This window comes from Balaenoptera musculus, chromosome 14 (assembly GCF_009873245.2).
Source record: "Balaenoptera musculus isolate JJ_BM4_2016_0621 chromosome 14, mBalMus1.pri.v3, whole genome shotgun sequence".
Lineage (NCBI taxonomy): Eukaryota > Metazoa > Chordata > Mammalia > Artiodactyla > Balaenopteridae > Balaenoptera > Balaenoptera musculus.
In genome coordinates, this window is record NC_045798.1 from 27,220,126 (window position 1) to 27,247,321 (window position 27,196).

At 55.2% G+C, this 27,196-nt stretch overlaps 1 protein-coding gene across 1 annotated transcript; it reads left to right on the plus strand.

Annotated features, from left to right (window-relative positions):
• Window positions 1-774: 774 nt before the first annotated feature.
• KLHL22 (kelch like family member 22) lies at window positions 775-26,996 on the plus strand. The gene is given in 8 exon segments (XM_036823123.1): window positions 775-1,399; window positions 3,366-3,631; window positions 8,927-9,092; window positions 11,474-12,166; window positions 12,168-12,196; window positions 16,497-16,689; window positions 23,801-24,034; window positions 26,097-26,996. Coding segments are annotated over 8 exon segments (2,313 nt in total). The 5' UTR covers window positions 775-1,033; the 3' UTR covers window positions 26,463-26,996.
• Window positions 26,997-27,196: the final 200 nt, after the last annotated feature.

A 27,196-nucleotide genomic window follows, 5' to 3' on the forward strand; every position in this document is an offset into this window, starting at 1 on the left:
AGCTCCCCACCCTCCGGACGCGGCCATCACCCATGAGCCTCGGAGGATGGGGTCCTTGGGGGTGAGGCGGAGAAAAATGAACGCAAGAGCCGCCGGTTGGAGTGGTGGGACCCGGCTGCGAGCTGGGGAGCGGATTTACTCCAGAACCTCAGGAAAACACCTGTTCACACTGGCGGTGTTTTATGTCCCTGCCAGCATCCAGCAGGGGGCGGGCGACTCAGGGGACCGCGAGGGAGGGACCGAGGGGAGGAAAGAGGAAATGGATTTATAGGGCCCCACCCTCGCCAGAAAGCATTCCTTCACGTCCTCCTTCATGTCCTCATTCTTTTTGCGTTCTTCCGCGCCCGGCGCCGGGGTCGGGAAGGGCGCGGAGCCTCGGCCTCCAGGGAGTCTAGCCTCCGCCCGGGCCCCGCCCTCCGCCCCGCCCCCACCCCACCCCCGCCCCGCCCCCCCCCCCGCCGGGCCCCCGCCCCCCGCCCCGCCCCCACCTCCGCCCCCGCCCCACCCCTGCCAGGGCCACACCCCCCGCCCCCGCCCCGCCTCGCCTCCGCCCGCGTCCGTCCGGCGTCTGCGCAGTGCGGCCACGTGATGCCCTCCGCCCCGCCTCGCGCGCGCCCCGCCCCGCCCCCACGAGTGCGGCCTCAGCGTGCGGCGGCGCCAGGTGAGCGGCAAGCGCGGGCCGATGGGGATCTCGGCGCGGGGCCGGGGCCGGGCTCGGGGCGGGCGCGCGGGTCGCGGGCGCGGAAGGACGCGGGCGGAGACGCGGGCCGGGCGCGGACGGGGCCGGGGTAGGGGCGGCGGCCTGAGGCGAGCCCGCGGCCTGACGTGGCGGGGGCGGCGGGCGGGACCCCCGGGCGCGGCGGGGTCGGAGCTGAGGGGCCGCGGGGACGCCGGCGTCCGGGACTCGGGCGAGCCTGTCGCCCCCGCGGGTCCGCGCGCGTCCTTCGGGGCCGCGGTCCCGGCGCTACGCCGGCGGCCCTGCAACAGGCGGCCGGTCGGGCGCCGTTCCCCTGGTGCGACCTTGGACCCCGGCATGCCAGCCTCGGCCCCTCAGCCGGCCCAGGCTCGGCCCCCCGCTTGCTGCACGGACAGACCTGGACGGACCCCGACGGCCCCGGCGGCCGCGCTGTCAGTGCGACGCCTCGGCCCGGAGCGCCGGCCGCTGGTCTGCCCACTCCCACCCCGGCCCCGAGCCCAGCGCCTTCCGCCCGGGCACGTCCCTGCCCCGCTCCGGCCTCCGCGCCGCGATGGTCCAGAACGCCTCCCATCCTCACCTGATGCGGGCCGTCCCCTGGGAAGTGGAACCCCCTTTCCCTTTGTTGCAGACCTTGCTTCGTGCTGCCAGGGACTGGGCTTCGTGGAGGGCAGACACTGTTTGGGGCCCTGCAGAGGACTGAGGGTGCCTACTCAGTAAATTGTGTTGAGTTGAACATTGTTCAGAGATGCTTCCGACTCTGTCATCCATGAATTCATGAAAATTCATTTTACGTCCTTCAGTTTGTATGTACTTGGGACATAAAGCCTCCTTCCTGCTCCCTCCAAAGCTCTGAACTGAACAGCACTGAACGCAGGGCCTTGCTTGCCATGACTAAAATTGGGGACATTATGGGGCCGAGGGTAGTTAATCTAGGGAAGGGCTTCATCATAGAGGAACCTGGGTAAAATGAATAGGAGGTCGAGGGTGCCAGAGAGTGAGCCCCCAAGAACATTTTTTATTTCAGAAAAACAGGCATGGGAAGGGAATCGCAAAAGATGTGCAGCATTCCACTTAATATTTTATTTTTTGAAATTTTATGAATTACCAAAACGAAGTTACACTGTGAAATGGTGTTTTTCATCTAAGTCAGCAAAGATTTAAAAAAAAAAAAAAACGCTATTGGTGTGCTAGACAGTGGTTGCAATCCGGTTCTCATACTTTGCCTGTGGAGAATAAATTGGTACAACCTCTACGGAAGGCAATTTGGCAATATCTATTGAAATGTCAACTACACATTCAAATTAAGATGATCCAGCAGTTCTATATCTAGTAAATGTTCCTCATTTAACTGCTACATATATGGCAGATCTCAGTGACTTTCAGTCCAAAACTGTTGTCAACAGCAAACAATTGAAGGAAACCCAAATGTCCTCTCTGAAAAGGATTGGTTAAATAAAATATGGTTATACATACAATGGACTGTGGGTGGGATATGAGGTTATCATGTGTAAAAGCTAATAAAAAGGGGGAAATTTTGTTCTACAGCTCTGCCTGCAAATGCATAGGTGCTACCTGGAAGGGTGACGGGAAAGTAGAATAGCTTCCTCTGGGAGAGGATCTGGTTAGGGGGCATAAGTGGGAGGGAAATTTAAGTTTCATAATACAGTATACCTTTCTGTTTTATAGTAGAATCTATTTTTCATTTTTTCTTTCAAGGGTCCAGTAGGGGATTGAAAAAGAAGCACATTTGGGGAGGGGATAGTGGAGAAAAACGTGAGGTGGGGAAGGAAGATGTGGCAAGTGGTTCGCTGGCTGGCAGTGCTGTGGCCTGGAGAGTGCACAGCTCGACCCCACAGCTCGGTGTAGGACTGGCTGCCCCCTGACCCGGAGCAGCCAGCTGTCCACAGTCACTTGTGGTTGGCTTGGAGTGCTTGGCCAAAATGTGTTTGCAGTAGCTGGTTTTACTCATGGGGTTTCTGAGGCTCCTGTTCAAATCAGTTTGCATTTTTTTGAACATATTGACTTAATTATTAGAAGTTAAGCTTGAATTTAAAAGACGATGCAGACAATCTTGAATGTACCAAATTTACTTGAAGTTACAGTGCTTGACTCTCAAAATCTCGGTAAAAGAAGGTAGGGCCTGGAACCCTCCCCTGTACCACCACCTAGGCCTGTTGTCTTTTTTATGCATCCATTCCTGTTGGGGGGGACGACCCAGTGTTCTTTCCCAATAGAAGAGAGGAAGAGCCCTGAGAACCTGGTCTGTGCTGGTGCTTTGTGTTCGTCCTTTAGGAAATTTGAGAATGCCCCGAGGGGCGGGTGCTTGTAGTCCCCTTTCCTCATCTGAGGGGCTTGACACTCAGGTTCACCACACTGAGTCCACCGTGGGGCTGGGTTTTCTGCCTGGGTCCGTCTGTCTTTAGAACCCTTTGTTTCATGGCGCTGCTGAAGCAGATAAAATGGAAAGGAGAATCTTGGCAATGAAGGGACACAGGTCAGGAGGAAGAAGGCCCCAAATTTGGACAGCAGTGGGAGGGGAGAGGGAATTAGAGGTTTGAGACCACGGGGAAAGCACAGGTGAGCAGGAGGCTGGGACCCGAGCAGCTGGCCAGCCCTGCACAGCCGGCACTGCCTCCCAGGCTCATTCCTCGCCCCTGTGTCTTGGCAGCTGACAGCCGCGGTGCTGAGGTTGGGAGCGGTGGTCAGGATGGCGGAGGAGCAGGAGTTCGCCCAGCTCTGCAAGTTGCCGGCACAGCCCTCCCACCCGCACTGTGTCAGCAACACCTACCGGAGTGCACAGCACTCTCAGGCGCTGCTCCGGGGGCTGCTGGCTCTGCGGAACAGCGGCATCCTCTTCGACGTGGTCCTGGTGGTGGAGGGGAGGCACATCGAGGCCCATCGCATCCTGCTGGCTGCGTCCTGCGATTACTTCAGGTGAGTCTGTGTAGTAAGTTAGCAGGGATGCTGGCTCCACCAGGTGGACGCCTTGGCACCCCGGGCTTCTCCTGCTTCTGGCTGTGCAGGCAGAGGGGGCTTGGGGTCTGTTTTTCTATCAGCTGCCCCATCTCTGGGGCATGTGCTCCCTTTTTTTTTTCTTTTAAAGGCGGTATGCTTGGCTTTACTTATAATATTGTATTTACTAGAATGAGTTTTCTACTGTAAGTACAGTATCTTGGTGTGAAACAGATTTTCTTTCTACTTTACCCTGGCTTCCCATCATCTCATTTAAAAAAATTTCAAACCTATGGAAACGTTGAAAAGAATAGTATCACAAACACCTGGACACCAGTTGTTACCATTTTGCCACATTTGCTTTCACTGCCTTTGTAACACACGCCTTTTTTAAAAGACGTTACGATGCTTTATGCCTTAGACTTTTCAGCCCCACCCAGTGTTCTTGTAAAACCGTCAGGAAGCCCATACGGACCCGGGGACCTCTGTGGGGGCCGAGGCGGGTGGTCAGTACCGTATGCATGTCGTCCACACAGCTATGTGATGTGGAGTCACTCCGTTCGCACCCTCACCTGGCCATCCACCTCCCGCTCTCACCTCCTCGTCGCTTAGGCCTCGGCCTCCCACCCTCCCTGTGGGTTCTGTGGCCCCTGAGTTTCTCCTGACCTCCTACGTGATGCCAGCCCAGCCCTGAGCACATTGGGCAGAGCTGGTGCCACCATCCCACTTGAAACCTGAGACCCTCTATTCTTTCTCCCATTCTGTTTGGTTCTTTTTTTTTTTTTTTTTTTTAATTTTTACTATTTATTTGGTTGCGCCGGGTCTTAGTTGCGGCAGGTGGGCTCCGTAGTTGCAGCTCACCAGCTCCTTAGTTGCAGCATGTGGGCTCCTTAGTTGCGGCATGCATGTGGGATCTAGTTCCCTGAACAGGGATCGAACCCGGGCCCCCTGCATTGAGAATGCGGAGTCTTATCCACTGCACCACCAGGGAACTCCCCTGTTTGGTTCTTTTGTCTTCAAGGCTCATCTTTTAACTTTAGGAACTAATGAGCAAAATATTTCTTTATGGTTAAGTGCTTCCTGTTCTCCAGAAGGAGTTTATGGAGAGGGTGACCCAGTGGTTAGTGGTGCCTTGGAGCAAACATGTCCAGGGACAACAGTGTCCCTTCAGTTCATGGGGATTCAGCTTTTACAAGCTTTGAGAAGACAGGGCAGTGGGCAGGGCAGAGTTTTGTGGGAGGCCTCAGGGCCCAGAAGGTCAAGCACTGGAGTCCTCCTGGCTTAGGGCCTCCTGGACACACCGTCGAAGCCCTTCAGGCGGAGCTCTTCTCCCCATGCAGGCCATCCTGTCACTGTCACAGTCACGGTCCTCTTCCTAAAGGACAGTTACTGGTGCCACCTCTCCCTTGGTGGAAACCTCCTTTGTCTCCCCACATCCTCCAGGAGTGATTTCCTGGCCCTTTGGCAGCCGCTTCCAGTGGGCCTGTCCTGGGAGGTGTTCCCCTCTCAGGCCCGGTCACTGTGCAGGATGACACCCCCTCCCACTGGGACCAGGGAGAACCCAGACTCATCTCTGGTATGTGCATTTGAAATGATGATTTCCAAGCTTTAGCGGGTTTATTTCCTTATTATTCATTTCAGTTATTGACTCAGGTTGAAATGATGAAGGGTTTTTCCCAGTGAGGCTGGTGAAGATACCTGATGTGGGCAGGGGTGGAAGGAAGGGCTTTGGAGGGCAGTGGGCCCTGTAGGGGACGCCCTGTGGGGTGTCTGCCAGGTGCTGAGTGGTGTCTAGCCAACACACGGAAAGCTGTAGTTCCTTATGGATCAGAGTGTGTGAAATGCTCAGTGAGACCTGGGCACATGGAGCAGTAGACCCCGCCTGCTGGGCCTTGTTCGTGGAAGGACAGTTGGTTCCATGTTAGGAAACCTCTCTTCCAGTGCGAGGCCCTAATCAGCCTGAGGGGACCTGGCGTGTGGCCATCTACAGACAGGTCAGCAGGCATGTGGTCATATCCAGCATCCACTGCCACAGCTGAAACGCTGCTGGAATAGGAAATCGTGGAAAGCACCACTTTATCCCTGCCCTCCCACCTCACCCCCGTGGTAACCATTTATAAACGTTCCTTATCATCCACACTGTTTTCCCTTGCAAATCCTAGTTCGTAATACTCAAACCTCAAAGCTCTGATACTCAGAGTTGTTTTGTTTTGTTCTAATGTGTTGCTAAAACTTGTCAAGTGTCCTCTGGAAGTCTCCCGGAGCTGGTTTTTCTGATTGATTGATTGATTGATTGATTGATGCATGCATGCATGCATGCATGCATGCTGTACCGGATCTTAGTTGTGGCATGCGGGATCGTAGTTGCGGCACGTGGGATCTAGTTCCCTAACCAGGGCTCGAACCCGGGCTCCCTGCATTGGGAGCATGGAGTCTCACCCACTGGACCACCAGGGAAGTCCCTCCCGGAGCTCTTTTGTTTGTGGATAGCTGTCCAATCTGTCCAGTCGTTGATCTTTGAGGGGGGAGGCAGAAGTTGGATTCTCCTACATTGCCAGCTTTTTGAAAATCTAAGTTTGGCAGAAATTCATTAAACCACGAAACCCGCCCTGAACTGATATGAGGGTACTTTTATATGTGTCCTACTTAGCATGGGTCTTTGTACATTTTGATTTGGAAATATTGAGGTGTTTGCATTTGATTCAGACCCTATGGGGGGCAGCATGACATCATATGTGGCACAGATAAGGGTTTCTCCAGGTGAAACGTTCTGAATTCTGAAACACGCCTGACCTCGAAGGTTTGGAAGAGGGGTTGGGGCCTGGTACAAGCTGGCACAGGAAATGTTCTCCCCACTTCATATCCTAGGCAGCTCATTGGCACCTTGTGACATCTGGTTATGACATCCTGGCAGTAGAGGTGGCCCGGGTTCTCTTTGTGGTCTGTGCTATCTGTGCCTGCCTGCTGGGGACTTGGTGAACATCCTTTTTAAAAAAAAAAAAAAAAAAACCCTGTAGAATTTACCATCTTAACCATTTTTAAGTGTACAGATCAGTAGTGTTAATTTTTTTTAAAGTAAATTTATTTATTTATTTATTTGTTTTTGGCTGCACTGGGTCGTTGTTGCTGCTCGCGGGCTTTCTCTAGTTGCGGTGAGTGGGGGCTTCTCTTTGTGGCGGTGCGCGGGCTTCTCATTGCGGTGGCTTCTCTTGCTGCACAGCACGGGCTCTAGACGCGCGGGCTTCAGTAGTTGTGGCACGTGGGCTTTAGAGCACAGGCTCAATAGTTGTGGCACATAGGCTTAGTTGCTCCGTGGCATGTGGGATCTTCCCGGACCAGGGCTCAAACCTGTGTCCCCTGCATTGGCAGGCGGATTCTTAACCACTGTGCCACCAGAGAATTCCCTGGATCACATTCTGTAATTCTGTTTTTCATTTTTTGAGGAACCCCATACTGTTCCACAGCAGCTGCACTAATTTACATGCCCACCACCGATGCACAGAGGTTCCAGTTTCTTTAAATTGACAAGACAGAGTCTAACAGAAAATGGGCAAAGCATCTGGACTGTTTGGAAAAGAATATAGAAACAGCTGTTAAACCTGTGAAGAGAGCCTCTGTCCCATTGTTTACAAGATTTCTCCCTCGCCTCCTGGCAGTTGGAGCGGCGTCTTCCTCTGGTTCTGAGGGTGTGGGGGGCAGGCTCCCCGCACACTGGTGGCGCTACCTGACAGGCCGTGGGCAGTGCCATCCAAGTGCGTGTGTATGAAACTCTTTGACCCAGCAGTTGCTCTCCTGACATTAATCCTGGCGTTCACATGAGCAACAGTTCGTGGGCGCAAAGCCATCCACTGGGTGAAATAACGGGAGATTAGAAGTAACCCAGGTGGACCCCGGCAGGAACGGTTAAATCAGTTGTGATCGCCTTTACAGAGAGGGGCAGTGCTGTGTGTACGGATGATCGGGGCCGTTTCCAAGGTGTCCTGTGAAGTCGAAACCAGGTGGGAATTAAGGCGCGGGCACTGCCTCTGGGGATAGTGCCACCCTGGGAGGGGGGCTGGGGACCAGAGCACCCTTTCGTGTAATTTAGGTCTTGAGAGAGAGAGAGAGAGAGAGAGAGAAGGAGGGAGAGGGAGAGAGTGTGTGCGTGTGTGTGTGTGTGATATAAAATGTAACAATAGCCACTCTGTCATCTCCGTGTTGCTGTCATATTTCAGCCCAGATTCCTCCCCTGACTGCCAGCCTCCTCCCTCCAAACACCTAACTGACAACCCTGCTGGGATGCCCTGGGGCGCCCACAGTGTTGGAGCCATGATGGGACTCCCACTGCCCTCTCTCACTCCGGTCCCACCAAGTCCCTTCCTGCCCAGCCTGGGTTCCTCCTGTGCTCTCCTGGGTTCCCTCCATCGCTTGTTCTCTCCTCTTGGCCCCAGGGTGGTCTCTACTCCAGCTCCCCAGCCATGTGGCCTCCCCAGTCCTGCAGGAGCCTCCCTGCCTCTGCTCCAGCCTCTCCACTCTGGCCAAGGAGCCCAGGATCTGAAGTTCCTCGGCTCAGGCCTGTGTACGACTCGCCGGTAGCACCTCATTTGCCTTGGTTTTGGTCCAGATCCTGCCCTGCCCCGGGGGTAGCAGGACCTGGCCCAGGCTCACCTCCTGCCTCTTCCTCCTCGCCCTGCCTGCCTGCCTGCCTGCCTGCCTGCAAGCTCTTCCTGGCCCTGGGCCCTGGGTGCCTGCCACCTCCACTTCCTCATCGTGGGCCCTTCTGCCATCGCTCTCCACCCACTCTTCTCCTGCGCTGGGCACTCCTCGGTTAGATGTCCTGTTGTGGTCCTTGACAGTGATTCCACCACCGGAAGTGCCCTGTGTCTTCGTGTCTGTCCTCTGGCATTAACTCCATGCACGTAGGGATCCTGCCGCTTCACTTCACTATTGTCGCATTGGCTCTGTGCACGGTTCCTGGCGTTTAGTGGCTGCTGGGTACGGAGCTGCTGAGCGGAGGACTTTCACTATTTGTTTCCCATTCATTTATCCTTTCACCGCGTGCCCTGGGCTGCGGCTATGGCCCAGGAATTGCACAGGTGGACGCAGCAGAAAGCGTGCTGGACGTGGTCCTGCCCGCAGAGGCTCACGTGCGGCTCTTGGGGCACATTAGATGGAGATTTCCAGAACAGCTGCCAAGCTTGGTCAGGAGCTGTGGGCGCTTCCGGGTGCCCCTCCTCTGTGGCCTGGGCTGGCTTCCTAATGGGTGTAACCCTGCCATCTCCTTTCTTCCCTTTGCAGAGGCATGTTTGCTGGGGGGCTGAAGGAGATGGAGCAGGAAGAAGTCCTGATCCACGGCGTGTCCTACAACGCCATGTGCCAAATCCTGCATTTCATTTACACGTCCGAGCTGGAACTCAGCCTGAGCAACGTCCAGGAGACACTGGTTGCCGCCTGCCAGCTTCAGGTGAGGCTCCTGGTCTGAGGCAGGCAGAGCCAGGCCCAGACGGGTCCCGGGTGCCTGCTGGACAGTGGTGTGAGGGTGGGCGGTGAGCCCTTTGCTCTCGAGAGTGTCGGCAGGCTCCTCGTTTGGCTCAGAAGACAGCTTTTCCCTTGTGTCCTGAAACCGGAACGAAGTCTTATGCCGAGTTCCTTATCCTGACCTTTTATGAGGTCAGAGCACGTCTGGGGCAGTAGGAAAAGCTGCCTGTTTGGGGGTGTCTGGAGGCTCCCCGCATGGCGGGGCCCTAGTAGCCCCGTGCCTTTACCCTCAGTGGCGGGTGGGCAGGTGGAGCTGAGCCAGGGTGGCCTTCACTCAGGAGAAGTTCCCTCTTTTACTCAGAGAGCTTCTCTGTCCCCATGTCTTGTCCCCTCATTGCTGCTCTGGGGACCACACTTACCTCCAGTAGCCAGCTGCCCCCAGAACCTCTCTCCGCCCCAGCACACCGCACACTGCCTTGCTCCCTGCACCGTGTATCCCACGGCCACTCTGCCAGCGCCTGGCTCTCCTCTGTGTCCACCTTCGTCCTCTGGGTCCATGTCTGGACGAGTCGTCCTTGTGAATGTGACCGTGTTCTCTGTTTCCCTGCCCTCACCTCTGTCCCGGCCTCCTTCTCTCCGTTTCTTCCTCCCAGCTGGGCTCTGCCTTCTGCATCCGTCGCGCACACCAACACCAAACCACCTCCCCAAACCCACCCCTCTCCCTCTGCCACCCACTGGCTCAGAGACCTGCTGCCTCCCCTCAGACCTCAAGGCAGAGCCATGGCTGGTGCTTTGGGCAGCCCAGCTTGGTTTTGTTTTATTTTTAACATACTGGGCTTCTATGCAATGTTGTTTGTTTGTTTTTTATAAATTTATTTATTTTTGGCTGCATTAGGTCTTCCTTGCTGAGCGTGGGCTTTCTCTAGTTGTGGCGAGCAGAGGCTACTCTTTGTTGCGGTCTGCAGGCTTCTCACTGCGGTGGCTTCCCTTGTTGCGGAGCACAGGCTCTAGGCACGCGAGCTTCAGTAGTTGTGGCACGTGGGCTCAATAGTTGTGGTTCCCGGGCTCTAGAGCGCAGGCTCAGTAGTTGTGGCGCATGGACTTAGTTGCTCCGCGGCATCCAGGGCTTGAAGCCATGTCCCCTGCATTGGCAGTCGGATTCTTAACCATAGTGCCACCAGGGAAGCCCCGCAATGTTGTTTTTAAAGCAAGTTTTACTTGGCGTAACAGTTCCAAGTCCACAGGCCCACCAGGTCATGTTTGTTCATGTAGCCAGTGGCTGTTGGTGGCCTGTCCCCCATGTGCTGTGCCCTTCATGGTATCCCCAGGGATGTGGATCTGAGTGTCGGTGAGACCGTACCCACTGGGTCACCCCGAGCAAATGAGTTCCCTTCTCTGGGCCTCTCGTGGGCCTCCTGCACGGGGCAGGCCAGGCGATTCCTTGGTGAGATTCCCTGCCAGAGGTCCCTGCTCTGAGACAAGGATGAGGGACCTTGACCTTGCCAGGGAGGGCAAGACAGTCCCTGGTTCTCAGGAGCTGCTTCTCAGGCCCACTCAGGGCTGTCAGCCCTCACCTTCCACCCAGAGCCTGGTGCTCAGCTCCTGGCCTGTGAGAGGTCAGAGGTAATATTTTAGGCAGAAGAGGCCAAGCAGAAGCACCTGCTCGGGAAGAAATGGATGGTCGAGTGAAGACCCTCAGGACCTAAGGAAGCAGCACGTTGGAGACGTTCCTGGTGGGGGAGACACACGCCTGGCACTTTGCAGGTTTCCATTCAGCCTTCAGCATGTCACCTGGCAAGCACCAAATGTCTAGAACCAGAAAAAATAAAAAGACTTTAAACATTTATTAATAAGCTTCAAATTCCAGCAGAATTAGTCTACATGTAATGAATTTGTTGATGGTGCTGGATAAGAGAGGGATTCCCATTTTGAGAAATTCTAAAATCCAGTTTTCCTGCAGAACTTAGCAGCCCCTGAGCAGCCTTCCCGGGCCCTTGCCTTGCCTCCTGGGTTCTTTGGTTACCTAATCGCAGGGTGTCCTCACCCCGCGGCATGGTGGCTGTCCTGCTGCTTCCACTTCTCTGGAGATCCCGTGCTTTTGATTCAAAAGGCAGCTGACGTGTGTCGGGGTCCGCCCTGTGTCAGGTGGTTCCTCGCCACGTCATCCCTGTTTTACAGACGAGGAGGCTGAGGCTCAGAGACCACCTCCAAGCCCAGACTTAAGCCCCGAAGTGCTGTGAGCCTCGGGTGTGTCCAGTGTGGCAGGGAGTGGGGCCGGCAGAGCCTGTGAGCCCCACCCGCGCCTCCGCGCTGGGTCCTGCACCCAGACGCTTTGCCTGGGCTTGAATGGGTGTGTTCTGTTCACAGATCCCCGAGATCATCCACTTTTGCTGTGACTTCCTCACGCCCTGGGTGGATGAGGACAACATCCTTGACGTCTACCGGCTGGCCGAGCTCTTTGACCTGAGCCGCCTGACCGAGCAGCTGGACGCCTACATCCTCAAGAACTTCGTGGCCTTCTCGCGGACTGACAAGTACCGCCAGCTGCCCCTGGAGAAGGTCTATGCACTCCTGAGCAGCAACCGCCTGGAGGTGTCCTGCGAGACGGAGGTGTATGAGGGCGCCCTGCTCTACCACTACCCTCCGGAGCAGGTGCAGGCTGACCGGCTCCCGCTGCATGAGCCGCCCAAGCTCCTGGAGACCGTGCGCTTCCCCCTCATGGAAGCCGAGGTCCTGCAGCGGCTGCACGACAAGCTGGACCCCAGCCCCCTGAGGGACACGGTGGCTGAAGCCCTCATGTACCACCGGAACGAGAGCCTGCAGCCCAGCCTGCAGGGCCCACAGACCGAGCTGCGCTCGGACTTCCAGTGCGTCGTGGGCTTCGGGGGCATCCACTCCACGCCGTCCACTGTCCTCAGCGACCAGGCCAAGTACCTGAACCCGCTGCTGGGGGAGTGGAAGCACTTCACCGCCTCCCTGGCGCCCCGCATGTCCAACCAGGGCATCGCTGTGCTCAACAACTTCGTGTACCTGATTGGAGGGGACAACAATGTCCAGGGCTTCCTTCCGCGCCGAGTCCCGCTGCTGGAGGTAGGGGCCCTCGGCCGGGCGGCTGCCCAGAGGGTGGCTTCTGCCAGGCACGTGCCACTGGCCAACGCAGTTAGCCTCTTGAACAGGTCTGCGCCCGTTCTGTGGGCGCAGGTTGATGGGGAGAACATGGACGGCGGTGAGATGAGGAAGGGGGCCCGTGATGCCTCCTCCCGCTCTTGTCCTCCCTCCTCAGAAACCCCCTCATCCCTCAGCACACCCCACCGTCTTGTGGGTGAGGGGCTGGGAGAGGGTGTTGCAGCAGGAAGGAAGGGACCAGGCCTGGGAGCATGGCCACCTTGCCTCTCTCTGCTCTCACACCCCTGGTCCAGCTTCCCCTTGCCTATCCGCTTAGCTCTGCTCTTGTAACCGCACAGGCTCCTGGTGGAGGGTGGCTTCCTGTCGCCCTGCTCCCCTGAGTGCACAGTCCTCAGCCTGGGGGGCAGGGAAGGCCCACAGGCAGTGCTGAACCTCAGACCAAATCCCCCCCAACCCCCACCCCCCAGGCCCTGTCATCAGCCGTGTGCTGGGTGTGAGGCCCCAGGGGAGGCCGTGGTTTCTGTCAGTCTGCGAGGCTGGGATCCCACAAATCCATTTCATTGGTCAGAGCAAGGGAAGTGGGGCCTCCACTTCCAGGAGGTTTCCAGGGCCCCCTCCCCTGTCCTTTGGTTTGATCTTAGGGTGCCTATGGGAAGTTTCTGCCCCCCACAAGCTGAAAGATGGCACTGCAGAGAGAGAGGGGTTGCCAGCTGTTTCTGGCAGCGGTGAGCTGAAGCCAACTGCGTTCCTGTTCCTGCTCTGTCTTGGGGGTGGGGTCAGGCCTCGCTGTGCCCCTTGGATGGGAGCCTGGGGACCCCAAGCCAGGAGGAGACCCCCGTCTGTCGGCCTGCTCTGCTCTCCCCACCCCAGGAAGTGATCACTTTTGTCAAACTGGTGAGACCCAGAGCTTGGCAGCTCTTTGTGGTCAAACGGGAGGGGGCCCAGTTCAGAAGGGAGGAAACCATGCCTTCATCGTCTTCCTGACCTGACGCGTCCTTGGGGTCGGGGGGGTGGTGGCGGTCCCAGGTTCAGGCCTCCCTCCTGCCAGGCCTCGAAGGGCTGCTACTTCCAGCTGGAGGGCCAAGGCCAGATCTTCAAAGCAGACTCTCCAGAGTCTGTCCTGTCATGAGCTGCTGACGTCTGTCTCTCAAACCCGGTCTGTTTCCCTTTTGTGAACGTGTGCTGTGAGACCCACCAGAACTCTGGAAGGTGCTGGTGTCAGCCTCCGTGATTGACAACCACAGCCTCAGACTCCAGTCGGAGGTTGGGTCACTGTGGCAGGTGGGGTCAGGGACACCTGCCGGGCAGGCTGCGGTGCGGAGCGGCTGGTGAGCTCTGGGGAGACCCCGGGCTCTCATCTCTACAGAGTGAAAGTTTCATTCATCTCCTGCTGGACTCTTCACACTGCCAGGTGGATCTTAATTTGAGTTAAGAGTCTGGTTCTCTGCCCTTTCCTCTCAGTTCACCGCCCTTAGAATCTACAGGCTGTCAGAATATAAGAAAACAAGATTTTGCAGTAAATTAGCATTTGCGTTTTGAGGAGTTAGGGACTTAACAGGTTGTAGCATGTGAAAAGGTAGTTCTGTCAGAGCACGTTGCCTCCGAGCTATGACACTTCTCTTTTCTTTCCTTGATTGCATCTGTGTCGCCCACGTGGCTAGGGCACCTTCCCACAGCTGCAGCTCTGCACCCCTACCCGGTGGTGGCCAGTCCATGTTGCCAGATGCCCCGACCCTACATAGAGTGATAACTTGTTTTTGTCCTTAGGCATTTTCATGACTATTAATATTTTAGAGTATGTTTCAAAAAATGTTTCTAACTGTAATGGACTTCATCAATAATCATGGGAAGGCTTAAGTCATGGAAACAGCGAGAGCAATCACTAAGTTTGATAAGGCCTCAGAACATTCTCATGCCAACCCTAGGTTTCGCCTCTGAGTTTGCAGTAGGATGGTCCAGAGTCAGCATTAAAGTGACTGAAGGATTTGAATCCTTATATGCAATAGTTTAGTTTATTTCTATTAGGAAAAAAATATTACTTGAGGACTTATTCTGACAAAGTGGAAAATTAAACCAATAAAGAGGAAAATGTGGGATATAGAACACGATGGAGAGATAAGAAATCAGCAAAACTGTGGTTATGTCTGAATTATTGATGTGTGGTGTCTGTATGTATGTGTTTGTGTATGTGTGTGTGTTTCTTTAACTGACACCGCAAATCCAGATGAACCCAGCCCAGGGAGCTGTGAGGGCAGGAGGCCAGAGGAAGCATCTGGAGAGACTCGTCTCCCTGGTGAAAATGGGGCAGAAGAGACGCATGTGAAATGTGAACAAGCCTTGTGCACAGGAAGGCTGTGGGAGGTGCCTTCCTGCCCTGGGTTGCCTGTCCCAGCTGGACCTCCACCTGGCAGGGCCCGTTCACTCGTTCTCAGGCGCCCTCCCGGCCCTGCTCTCTCCTTCTGTCACTTCTCCTCCCCGGCACCTGTCCTTACGTGGAGACTTGGCTACTCTGCTCCCTTTGGCGTGTTTCCCAACCTACAGTGGAAAGGGGGGCCCTGGGTGCCAGCGCCAAGAGCCATGGCTGGTCCATGTTGGGGGCAGTGATGTTTGTTGAGTGACTAATTCCACTGCTGGTGACCTCGCCCCTCCTTCCCTTCTCTGAGCGGACAGTGCGTGATCTGCCCTGAGCCGGGTGCGCCACCAGGTCTGGGAACACAGACATGGACCACGGTCCTTTAAGGAACCCTTGTCACGTGACTTGACCCTCATGATCCCTCATGGTAGCTTTTCTAGGCAGGCAGCATAACCCCGTTGGGTGTGGAGCTGAGTGAACGTCAGGACAGTAAAACTGATGGCCAGATGTGCCCAGACCTGGGTCTGTGTGGCCCAGGTGCCTGTCCTCTCTCTCCCTTCGGCCTGTTTCCTGTATTCTCGGCTGGCAGGGAGGGGCTGTGGCAGGAAGAAGCGGCTGTCGAGTGCACTTAACTTGTTTTGGGGGTGAAAGCTGAAATGGGGGCATCTGGCACAGGCCAAAGAAAACTGTCTGCTTCGGAGCTGGTCTTACGGTGGAGAAATAAACACTTACCAGAGAGAGGCTGTAAGTGTGCAGGGGCCATCGAGTGAAGGGGCTCCAGAGGCCGGCGCTCAGCTGCTGGTGCCAGAGTTGGGGGCGGGGTTGGCGGGGAGCCAGGGGAAGGGTGGACGCGGTCGGGGAGGAGTGGGCTTGGGGCCTCGGATTCATGGGCCCTGGCCCTCGAGGCTCTGTGGTCACCTGTGTCTGCTCAAACAGCACACTGGCCTCATGCCCAGCAGGGTGCCAGGCCTGGGGCCTGGAGAGATGGGGCAGGGGTCCAGCCTGGGGCAGGGGCTGGGTCTGGGCTTTGAAGGGCCTCAACTGCTGGGCTCAGGCATGTGAGGATTCGGGTGTGAGCAGGGGCTTGGCTGGTGAGCGAGGGGTGGGATGTAGGGAGCCCGGGGGTCCACGTGGGAACGGTGAGCAGCCGGCTGGAGGTGGCAACGGGTATTAGCAGTGTGAGAAGAGAACATGGGGTGGCCGTGGGCCGTCCTGGAGTGGCCGAGAAGACCGGGCTGAAAAGTGAAGCCCTCTGGAGGCAGGAGAGGGCAGGGCTGGGGGGAGGAGCAGCTCCATGCTGGGGGCATAGAGGAAGCTGTCGCATGGGGGTTAGACTCTTACGAAGGTTGATGGGGTGAGGTGAAGGCAGGGCTGTGACGGGGACAGCTGCGTCCCCTTGAAAGGGGCGTGGAGGTGGCCCTACATCAGGAGAGCGAGCTTTGGTGATAGTGCTGGGCTCAGCAGAGGTGGGCTTCTCTCCCCTCCCCTCCTCGAGAGCCTCTGTCCTGGAATCCCACTGGGGAGGGCGGGAACTGCACACAGGAGATGCGAAGGCAGTGGGGGGTGGGGGTCAGGCGGGCTGTGATGGGAGCCAGGCGACCAGCCTGAGGGAGTGCTGGCTGGAGGCCTGGAGGCTGTTGTGCCCAGTCGTCCAGTCGTGAGGCCATAATTGGGGGCGTTCCTGATTGAGAGCGGGGCCATGGGGATTTTGAGGTGAGACAGGTGAGATCGAGGTGGCTGTAGGAACAGCCATTGGGCAGCTTGGGGTGGACAGTGGAGGGTCTAGAAACCACCGTGAGGTCACAGGTGGAGGGCCTGGCGCTGTGGGCTGAAACCCAGAAGGCTCCGGGCCCCACCCTCCAGGCTGGGGGAGGGGCTGCTCAGTGACATGCTGTTCTCTGTCCCCACAAGGTACGACCCGAGGCACAACCGATGGTTCCAGATCCAGTCGCTGCAGCAGGAGCACGCCGACCTGTGCGTGTGCGTTGTGGGCAAGTACATCTACGCGGTGGCCGGTCGCGACTACCACAATGACCTGACCACTGTGGAGCGCTACGACCCTGCCACCAACTCCTGGGCCTATGTGGCCCCGCTCAAGAGGGAGGTAAGGAAACCCCTCCCAGGGGGCCCTTCTTCGGCCGCGTTGCTTCCTGGGCTGTGCGGAGGGGAGTGGGAGGCACGGCCAGGGAAACCAGCCGATGATCAGAGTCCTCTTCCCTCCTTGGACTGTGCCCTAAGATTGGGGTGGGGGACTCCTGAGATTGAGCCAGCCGCCTCGGGAGAGACCCCCTTCCCCAGAATTCCACCCCCGTCTGGGTCTTGCCACCTTGGCCCCGGGCAGCTGCTTTAACCCTGCAGTCAAATGTGGACAGAAGCCTTCCCCTTCTCTTCCTCAGCACAGCTGAGATGAGCTGGAACAAGTCCAGAGATGTTGTCAAACCTGAGGGATGCGAGAGGCAGGGCCCAGCGGCCTCAGACCTCCCCCACAGCACCCCCTCCAACCAAGGACAGGGCCTTCAAGAAGCCAGAAACACTTTAGAAGTTATATTTTACATGTTTTTTTTTTTTTAAATCATGTGTTTCCTACACAATACTTTGGTTTGTTCTAGCTTGAAGATGTGAAAAATACGTCCATTGTGCAAAAGTGATGCTTTAAGGGGTGTACCTCTCTCACCTTATGGGCTTGCGGTGCTGCGACCCTGGCCCCCAAACCAGACATGAGACCCCAGGGCAAGAGGGGGCCTTGCTGGTCCCTGGTGCACCCCGGGTCCCAGTGCCCGTGAGCACCGCTGGGCACCCTGGCTCCCCCAGCGGAGAGGATGGCTCTCCTCCGTGCTCCGCTGCACTGGCCTCAAGGCCTTGGCAGGAGCTACTGCCTCCCTGACCCTCTTTCCTCCCCTCCCCTCCCCTCCTTACCTTTCACCCTTTCCCGAGCCCCAGGTCCTTAGACTCCAATTTCGGGAGCCCAGGGGTCTCCCTGACGGGCCCAGCTCCTCTCCACAGTCCGCGAGGCTCCAAGGAAGGCCAGGGGCTCCCACCACAGTTCCTCCCAGGCAGGGGAAGCCAGCCTGCCCCCTGCTCCTTGGCCTCTTTGGGGAGGAAGCCCCTCTGGGGGGCACTCCCTGCCTGTTTTGAAGAAGAGGGCAGGTTTTTCTTGGGAAAGACCAGGGGTCCTTGAGACCTAGTGGGCGGGGGTGGACCCTGAGCTCTGTCCTGGAGGGGAGTGGGGGAGGGGCTCCATGGGCTCTTTGTCTGGACGGCGGGGAGGCTGCACTTCTCAGCGTAGCCACAGAGGGGCAGCCTCAGCCTTCAGTCAGCTTCTCCCTGGTGTCCAGGTTCCTAACTTCCTTCATCCATTCGTTCCTTCAGCAGCTATTTATTAAGCACCTTCTGGACACCAAGTCCTGGGGATCCAGTGGTGATAAAAAGTGACCAAGGTCCTCCCATGGTGTTTGCAACTTAGTGGGAGAGACCACTCTCAACCACTGTACAGATGAGTAAAGGACCTTGAGGGCCGAGCAGAGCGGTGCTTAAGGAGGGGCTCCGGCAGGATGGACCTCGTTGGACTGTTTGGGGAGGGTCCGTCTGAGGAGTTGTCAGTGAGACCAGGTCCACGGAAGACAGGCAGCCATTGGGAGAGGCAGGAAGGACCTTCCAGGCCGGGAGGAAGAGGGGAAGCATGGGGAGTGCATGTGAAGAGAGGGTGTTAGGGGAGCAGGGCCAGGGCACTTGGGTGGTCTGGACAGAGGCGAGGGTGGTGTGGGCTGTGGTGGAGGCTGTGGGGGACGAGGGAGACAGGCAGATTCGATGTGTCACTTGGAGGTAAACTGACCAGACTTGCTGATGGGTTAGGAATGAGAGGCCATGGAGACTCCCAGGCCACCCATGTGAGCAGCTGGGTGGTGGCTAGGCCACTCCCCCGGAGCACAGGTGGGCTCGGGAGTGAACAGGAGAGGAGGGGCTTCATGTGGAAAGTGACAAACATGAGATGCTGGGGACATCCGGTTGGAAGCCAGGCTCAGGGAGGTCAGCCTAGAGATGGAGATGGGCAGTGCTGGCCATGGGTGGGGTGATCGGCTCAGGAGCAGGGGCGGTGCCAGGCCAGAGGAGGAGCAGAGAGGCAGGGGGCCCACGGGTCTGGAGATGTGGGTGTGCAGCCACTGCAAAGGCCTTCAGGGTGTCTGCAGGGCCTTTGGCGGGGCGGGCCCGCCCTCCCTCCCACCTGTCTCTCAGGGTCCCACCCACGTGGCATCCTTAGGAACTGGTCACTGATGTGCCCCCAGTGGACTGAGAGCTCCCTGCCCCAGCAGCGGGCAGAGTCTTCCAGTCAGAGGTTCTCTTCTGCATGGCCCAGACCTGAGCATGGCCGTCCCATGCTTTTGGAGGAGAGGAAGGAGGTCTCGGCAGAAGCCCTTCTCTGCTCACTTAAAAACCTTCCCAGAGAACTTGCACTTTCAGAAAGGTAGAGTAGATGTGTCCTTCCTGGTTCCTTCTGCTCAGTACAACACAGAACTCTGTACGTTATGTGTAAAACAAACTCAGAAGACTCAAAAAGGTTGAAAGAAGATGGCAGACCAGCTAGGGATCTGGGGACCTGAGGATACCTTGATCTGAATGAAAATGAAAAGACAACATGTCAGGATTTCCCTGGTGGTCTAGTGGTTAAAAATCCACCTTCCAATGCAGGGGACTCGGGTTTGATCCCTGGTCGGGGAACTAAGATCCCACATGCCGCGGGGCAACTAATCCCATGCACCACAACTAGAGAGAAGCCCGGGCGCCACAACGAAAGATCCCACGTGCCACAATGAAAATCTTGCATGCCACAACTGAGACCCAATGCAGGGCTTCCCTGGTGGCGCAGTGGTTAAGAATCTGCCTGCCAATGCAGGGACATGGGTTCGAGCCCTAGTCTGGGAAGATCTCACATGCCGCGGAGCAACTAAGCCCATGCGCCACAACTGCTGAGCCCGCGTGCCACAACTACTGAAGCCCATGCTCCGCAACAAGAGAAGCCACCACAGTGAGAAGCCCACACACCACAACAAAGAGTAGTCCCCGCTCACCGCAACTAGAAGAAGCCCATGCTCAGCAACAAAGACCCAACGCAGACAAAAAAAAAACAAAGACCCAATGCAGCCAAATAAGTAAATAAATTAAAAAAAAAAAAAGACAACATGTCAAATTTTGTGGCACCCCAGCTAAAGCTGTGCTGAGAGGGAAATTTGTAGCACTAAAAGCATACATTAGGGAAGGAAAAAAAAAATCAGTAATCTAAGCTCCTCCCTCAAGAATCTAGAAAAAGAAAAATAAGAGCAGAATGAAACCCAAAGCAAGCAGAAGAAAAGAAATAATAAATACCAGAGCAGAAATCAATGAAGTTAAAAGCAGAAAAACAGAGAAAGTCAGTGAAACAACTGGGTCTTCCACAAGATCAATAAAATTGACAAACTTCCAGGAAGCCCGACAAAGAAGAAAGAGAAGACAATTTAAAATATCAAGAATGAAATGGGAGCATTACTGCAAATCCTGCCGACGTCAAAAGGATAATAAGGGGACACTGTGAACAACTCTACATGTGTAAATTCGACAACTTAGATGAAATGGACCAGTTCCTCAAAAAACACAACCTACTACGACTCACACAAGACTAAGTAGAATTTGAATAGGACTATACTTGTTAAGGAAATGATTTGCAGGCCTAGATAGTTTAACTGGAGAATTTTACCAAACAGTTAAAGAAAAGTTAATACCAATTCTGCATGATTTTTTTCCCAGAAAATAGAAGAGGGGGAATACTTCCCAGTTCATCTTCTGAAGTTAAAATTACCCTGATACCAAAGCCAGATAAAGACAGTCCCCCCGCAAAAGAACAAGTCTGTCATAGATGCACATATGTATGAATATTCTTAACTAAATGTTAGCAAATAGAAGCTCCTCTCCCCGCAAAAGAAATTCATGACCAAAGGCTGGTTCCATATTTGAAATTCAGTCAGTGTAATTCACCATATTAAAAACCACATGATCATATCAGAGCAGGAATAGGATCTTATAATATTTTGCATCCATTCATGATCAAACTCTCACAAAGTAACAATAGAAAAAAATAACAGAAGAATTACCTCGACATGATGAAGAGCATGTACAAAACTCCCACCACTACGTTATACTTACTGGTGAGGACTGAATGGAATGCTTTCTCCTAAGGTAAGGAACAGGGCAGAGATGTCTGATCTCACCAGTCTTATCACAGTCCTGGAGGGTGTAGCCAGTGAAATAAGGCAAGAAAAGAAAATAAAGGCACGCAGGTTGAAAGGAAGAAATAAAACTGACTCTAAAGATGACAAAATTGTCAAAAAATCTAAATGTACACCCCCAAATTCTTGCATTAATAAGTGAGTTTAGCAAGATTGCAGGATATGATATAAACATATAAAAACCAACTGTATTTTTGTATACTAGTAATGACCATGTTGACACTGAAATTAAAAATACAACACCATTTACAATTGCTCAGAAATGAAATGCTTAGGTATAAATCCAACAAAACATTTTTAGGATTTATATGCTGAAAAGTATAGGTGCTGATGAAAGAAATTAAGATGTAAGTAAATGGAGAAACATATCATGTTTATGGATTCCAAGACTCAAAGATGTCGGTTCTTCCCAAATTGATACATGGTATACAGCACAGTTCCTATGAAAATCCCAGCAAGAGTTTTTGTAGATGTAGATGAGATTCTGAAATTTATATGGAAAGGCAAAGGATCTAGAATACTTCAAGTAACTTTCAAGAAGAATAAAGTGGGAAGACTCCATCTACCTGGGTTTAAGACTTACTACGTATATACTCGATACAGTAATTATGACTGTGGTGTTGGCAGAGGGATAGACCCGGAGATCAGTGGCACAGAATGAGAACTCAGAAATAGGCCCACAGAAACATGCCCAGCTGAGTTTTGACAAAGATGCTAAAGCAGGTGAATGGAGGAAGGATTACCTTTCCACAAGTGGTACTGGAGCAACATCTATAGGCAAGAAAATGGACATCGACCCAAGTCTCACACCTTACACAAAAATTGACTCAGAATGGTGCACGGACTTAACATAAAATACAAAACTCCACAGCATTTAGAGAAAGTAGAAGAAAGTATTTGGGGTCTGGGGCTAGGCAGTGAGTACTTAGACTTGACCCCCAGAGCATGACCCATAAAGAGAAAAACTGATAAATTGGGCTTCATCAAAATTGCAGACCTTTGCTCTGCAAAAGTCCCTGTTAGGAGGATGAGAGGAAGCTGCAGCGTGAGAGAAAATGTTTGCAAACCAGTACCTGGCAGAGGACTAGGATCTAATATGTGTAGGGAATCCTCAAAACTCGTTGGGAAACACACAGGGGTCCGCTGGAAAGAAGGCAGAAGACGGGAGGAGACGCTTCAATGGGGAGGATGTAGACGTGCAGTTAGGGGATGCAGACTGGACGCCACAGCGGGGAGACCGCCTGTTGAGCGGCTGAAACGGCAAATGTGACAGTACTAGGTGCAGTTAACTTCCAACTGCCGTGTGACCCAGTGGTCACCATCCTGGACATTTACCCCAGACAAACAAAAACTTCTCTGAACACAGATACTTACAGCAGATTTATTGGTAACAGCCAGAAACTGGAGACCAGTCAGATGTCCTTCCACAGGCGAGAGGCTCACCAAACAGGCAGGTACACGGTGCAGAGCATTACTTGGAGTCGGAGAGGAACTCTGGGCCTGCACATCGACGTGGGCGGCCTGTCATGGAGGTGACATATCACATGATCCCATTCAAGCCACACTCTGGAAACGACAACGTGGGGAACAGGTGGTGGTTGCCAGGGACTGGGGGGTGGGGAGTGGATGTGACTGTAAAGAGGGAGACAGAAATGTCCTGTGTCTTGGTGGAGCTGACGTCAGCACCCAGGCTGTGATGTTGTGCTGAGGCCCACAAGCTCTTCCCCCGGGGAGTCAGGGTGAAGGATACGGGGTGGTTGTATTTCTTACAATTACAGGTGGATCTACACTTACCTCAAGATGAAAACTTTAGTTAAAAAAAAACACCTCCCCAGATGCCCACCATTGGTGGGAGAAGACCTAGCCCCGTGGTGTGTTTCCTGCCCACTGCTCTGTCTCCTGCCCTTTGCACCATCCACCTCTCCAGCCCCTTGCTGTGCTACCCACAGCCTGGGTGTCAGTGACCGGCCCTGTAACACAGGCCCTGGGGCTTCCCGGCCCTGCAGGACATCTCTGCTGGCAGAGCACACGGGCACAGCAGGAGGCCCTTGTGGGCTGTGAGAGGGGGGCCTGGAGGCAGTGGGGCCGGCTGGGCAGAGAGGGTGTGCCTCCTGGGTGCAGCGGAAAGCAGGGGTGAGGTTGAGGACCAAAATCCAAAGTAGGGGGTGAGTTTTCTCCCATAATTAAAGACTGCTGTTTGTTTGATTTTGCATCTCACTTTTGTGCTCACCAGGTCACATCATTTGTTATTTGCAAACAAGCAGATTTTTTTTTTTAATTTATTTTTATTTATTTATTTTTGGCTGCGTTGGGTCTTCGTTCCTGTGTGCAGCCTTTCTCTAGTTGAGGCGAGCTGGGGCTAGTCTTCGTTGCAGTGCGTGGGCTTCTCATTGCGGTGGCTCCTCTTGTTGCGGAGTGCAGGCTCTAGGCGCGCAGGCTTCAGTTGTTGTGGCGTGTGGGCTCAGTAGTTGTGGCTCGCGGGCTCTAGAGCCCAGGCTCAGTAGTTCTGGTGCACAGGCTTAGTTGCTCTGCGGCATGTGGGATCTTCCCGGACCAGGGCTCGAACCCGTGTCCCCTGCATTGGCAGGTGGATTCTTAACCACTGCGCCCCCAGGGAAGCCCCAAACAAGCAGATGTTGAAAGTGGAGTCAGGGGTGGGGGAAAGGTGGAGGCGACCAAGGGCCTCACTGAAGACAAGGCTTTGATTTCCTTTGGGTCCCCATGCAGCTGTCACCTTTAGGGGCAGGGGAAGGACAGAGATTCTGTTCTTCCTCTTGTAGAAGCCCAGCGTCACCTCTGGGCCCTGAATCATCTTCCACTGGGAAGAGATCAGGTGGGGGACAAGGACGGTGTGCCCAGCGAAGATCCAGTCAGACCATGAGGAGGAAGTCGGCAGGGCTGCACACGCGCGCACACACGTGCACGCACACGCACACCCCCGGTTCTCCCGGCCCACAGGTGTATGCCCATGCGGGTGCCACACTGGATGGGAAGATGTACATCACGTGCGGCCGCCGAGGGGAGGATTACCTGAAGGAGACCCACTGCTACGACCCGGGCAGCGACACCTGGCACACGCTGGCTGACGGGATGGTGCGGCGGGCCTGGCACGGCATGGCCACCCTCCTGGACAAGCTGTACGTGGTCGGGGGCAGCAACAACGACGCGGGCTACAGGAGGGACGTGCACCAGGTGAGCGGCGGGGTGCCCGCCTTCCACTTGTCACCGATAAAAATTGCCGTGTGGGGGGTTTTCCCTTGTAACAGACTATTTTTTAGAGCAGTTTTAGGCTCACAGCCAAGTTGAGCAGGAAGATTTCCCGTGTGCCCCCGGCCCCCACACACCAGGGCCTCCCCAGGCTCAGCATCCACCAGAGGGTGTCATTGTTATAACCGATGACCCTACACTGGCCCGGGGTCACTCCTGGTGATGCACATTCTGTGGGTTTAGACAGATGGCATGTATCCACCGTTAAGAGTATCACACGGAAGAGTTTCACTTGTCTTTATTATTATTAAAAACTTTAATTACATAAAGTTAATGTAACCACATTGCAGAGCTTTGAAAAAATGGAGAAGGGTGAAGAAAAACTCCCATAACCTGGCCCTGTGCCACTAGCTTCAGCCCTCCTACCTGTGCGTGGTTTCCACTTAATTGTACTCAAAGAGCATCATCCCATTTGGCTTCTGGCTCAAGTTTGTTGTGGGTGTGTCTTCTAGTTTGATGACCACCCCACCCCCACCCCACCCAGTGGCTGTGCAGAATTCCATCAAACTGGTGACGTATGGGTTGGTCAAGTTGTGGCTATTCCAGGTAACATTTCAAGTAATATTTGCTTTATAGAGCTTTTGGGTATTTTGGGGTATTTCCTGAGGTGAGAGCAGTGGTTCTCTAAGTGTGGTCCCCGGGCCAGCAGCACCCACATCACATGAGAACTCATAAGAAATGCAGATTCTCTGGCCCCTCCCAGACCCACCGAGTTGGAAGTTCCTGGGTGGGATCCTCCAGTGTTGAGAACCATTGGGCTCTAGCATTTTCGTTTTCTATTGCAGCCGGGACAAATCACCACAAATTTAGCCACTTAAATCAACACAAGTGTGTTTACACGTCTGTGGCTCTCACCAGACGACAATCCAGGGGTCCTTCCTTTGTGGGGCCTGGGGAGGATCCACATCCTGCTCACCTAGGGTGTCGGTGGAGTTCAGTTCCCTGTGGTTGTAGGACTCAGGTCCCGATTCCTTGGCTGCTGTGGGCTGAAGCCCTTCTTGGCTTCTAAAAGACTCCACGTCCCCCGGGTCAGGCCCTTTCCTCTTCTAAGCCAGCAGTGGCAGCTTCCCCTCCCTTTTCAGCCCCCATCAGACCTTCCCTTCTGTTTCCAAGGGCTTGTGTGACTAGGTGGGTCCCCCCGAAACTCCAGGATAACCTCCCATCTCCATGTCCCCACCCTAATGAGTCTGTAGGGTCCTTCTTGCCATGTAAAGTAATACAAGTCCCAGAGATCTGGGCACAGGCTCCTTTGAAGGCCATTCCTCCTCCCGCGGCTGGAGAACCGGAAGGGATCATCATTGAGTCAGAGGGTAGCGTCCGAGTGGCTCTTGATAATTTTGCACATTGCTGTGCTGGCTGGTCAGACAGGCGCACAGCAGGGCAGCTTCACCATGCCTCCACCAGCCCCGGGCTTGTGCCTTTTCTTCCCCAGTGGCTGCTGGTTAACAGCTGACAATTTGTCTCTGACGTTTTATTTTGCATTTCTTGGATTACTGGTAGGCTGAACATTTTCCCACGTATTTGTTTACTGTTTGGAGTAATTTTGAAGAGAAGAGATTTTTTGTTTTTTGTTTTTTTTGGCTGCACTGCATGGCTTGGAGGATCTTAGTTCCCCGACCAGGGATCAAACCCAGGCCCCAGCAGTGAAAGCACCGAGTCCTAACCACTGGACTGCCAGGGATCCCCCAAGAGAATGTTGATGGTCATCATGAGTTAGCAAGCACCTATTTCCTTATTTTATCTGCACCTCCCCCATTGCTGGGGGCGCATGGGGTCTGAGTCTTCAGCTTCAGTGGTGGAGGGGAGTGAGCTGGCACCCCCAGGCCAACTGGGAGACACCCACACGCCTGGGGCCACAGGCTGGCTGAGGGGCCAGGATAGGGGACAGAGCGTCAGCCTGGCCCGAGCCCTTCCTCCGGGGGGTGCGTTTGCCCACATCCCCGCTGCATCCCTCAGCCTCGTGTGAGCCTGGGGCCTTGCCTTGCAGGTGGCCTGCTATAGCTGCAAGTCCGGGCAGTGGTCATCCGTCTGCCCGCTCCCAGCGGGGCACGGTGAGCCCGGCATCGCCGTGCTAGACAACAGGATCTACGTGCTGGGTGGCCGCTCGCACAACCGGGGCAGCCGCACTGGCTATGTGCACATCTATGACGTGGAGAAGGACTGCTGGGAGGAGGGCCCGCAGCTGGACAACTCCATCTCAGGCCTGGCGGCCTGTGTGCTCACCCTGCCGCGGTCCCTGCTCCTTGAGCCGCCCCGCGGGACGCCTGACCGCAGCCAGGCCGACCAGGACTTCGCCTCTGAGGTGATGAGTGTGTCTGACTGGGAGGAGTTTGACAACTCCAGTGAGGACTAGGGTCCCAGGCCAGGTGGGGGGTGCGGGGGAGTGGTAGCTCCCAGCTCCCCCCACAGCACTTTGCCCTGGAGCACTTGACCCCAGGCTGGCAGCGGCCTTCCCTCCCGCCGCCTCCCATCGGCAGGTATTTTTGGGGCCCTGCAGACCTGTGGCTGTGGATCACCCCACAGTGGGAAACCTTCGGGAAGGGCTCGGTCCCCTGAAGTTCACCGGGCTCTCTCCTCAGCGGGGACGGGCTGTGCCACCAGCTGTCCTGGCCTCCCTGCTCCCTGGTTCTGGTCCCTACTGGGCCTAGAGGGTGCCATTCTCCCAAGGGACCTGGGGACTGGCCCCTGGTGAGGGAGCCAGGGCACATCTTGTCCCTCTCGTCGGCAGGGAGGGGGCAGGCTGAGCCCATTGTCTGCCCAGCAGCTCCCGGGGCCAGAGCGGGAGAGAGATCCATCAGGTTGCCTGAGGCTGATTCTGTAAAATGATGCCCTGTAGCTGGGCTTTTCGGACCCCATGTTGTTGATAAATGAAATAAATCATCTTACACGAGGTGTGTATTGCTTTCCTTTGGCCACGGCCTCACTTCCTTTCACAGCCTGTCCAAGGCTGCAGCCCTGGAAGCTTGGTTTCTGGGGGGCAGAGCTGTTGGGGGCAGTGGGAGGCCGAGAGCCCACCCCTAGGCTAGAAGGGTGTCACCAGGACGCCTGCCGCAGTCTGGTGACAGGTGGTTGCCCGCCCACTTGAGC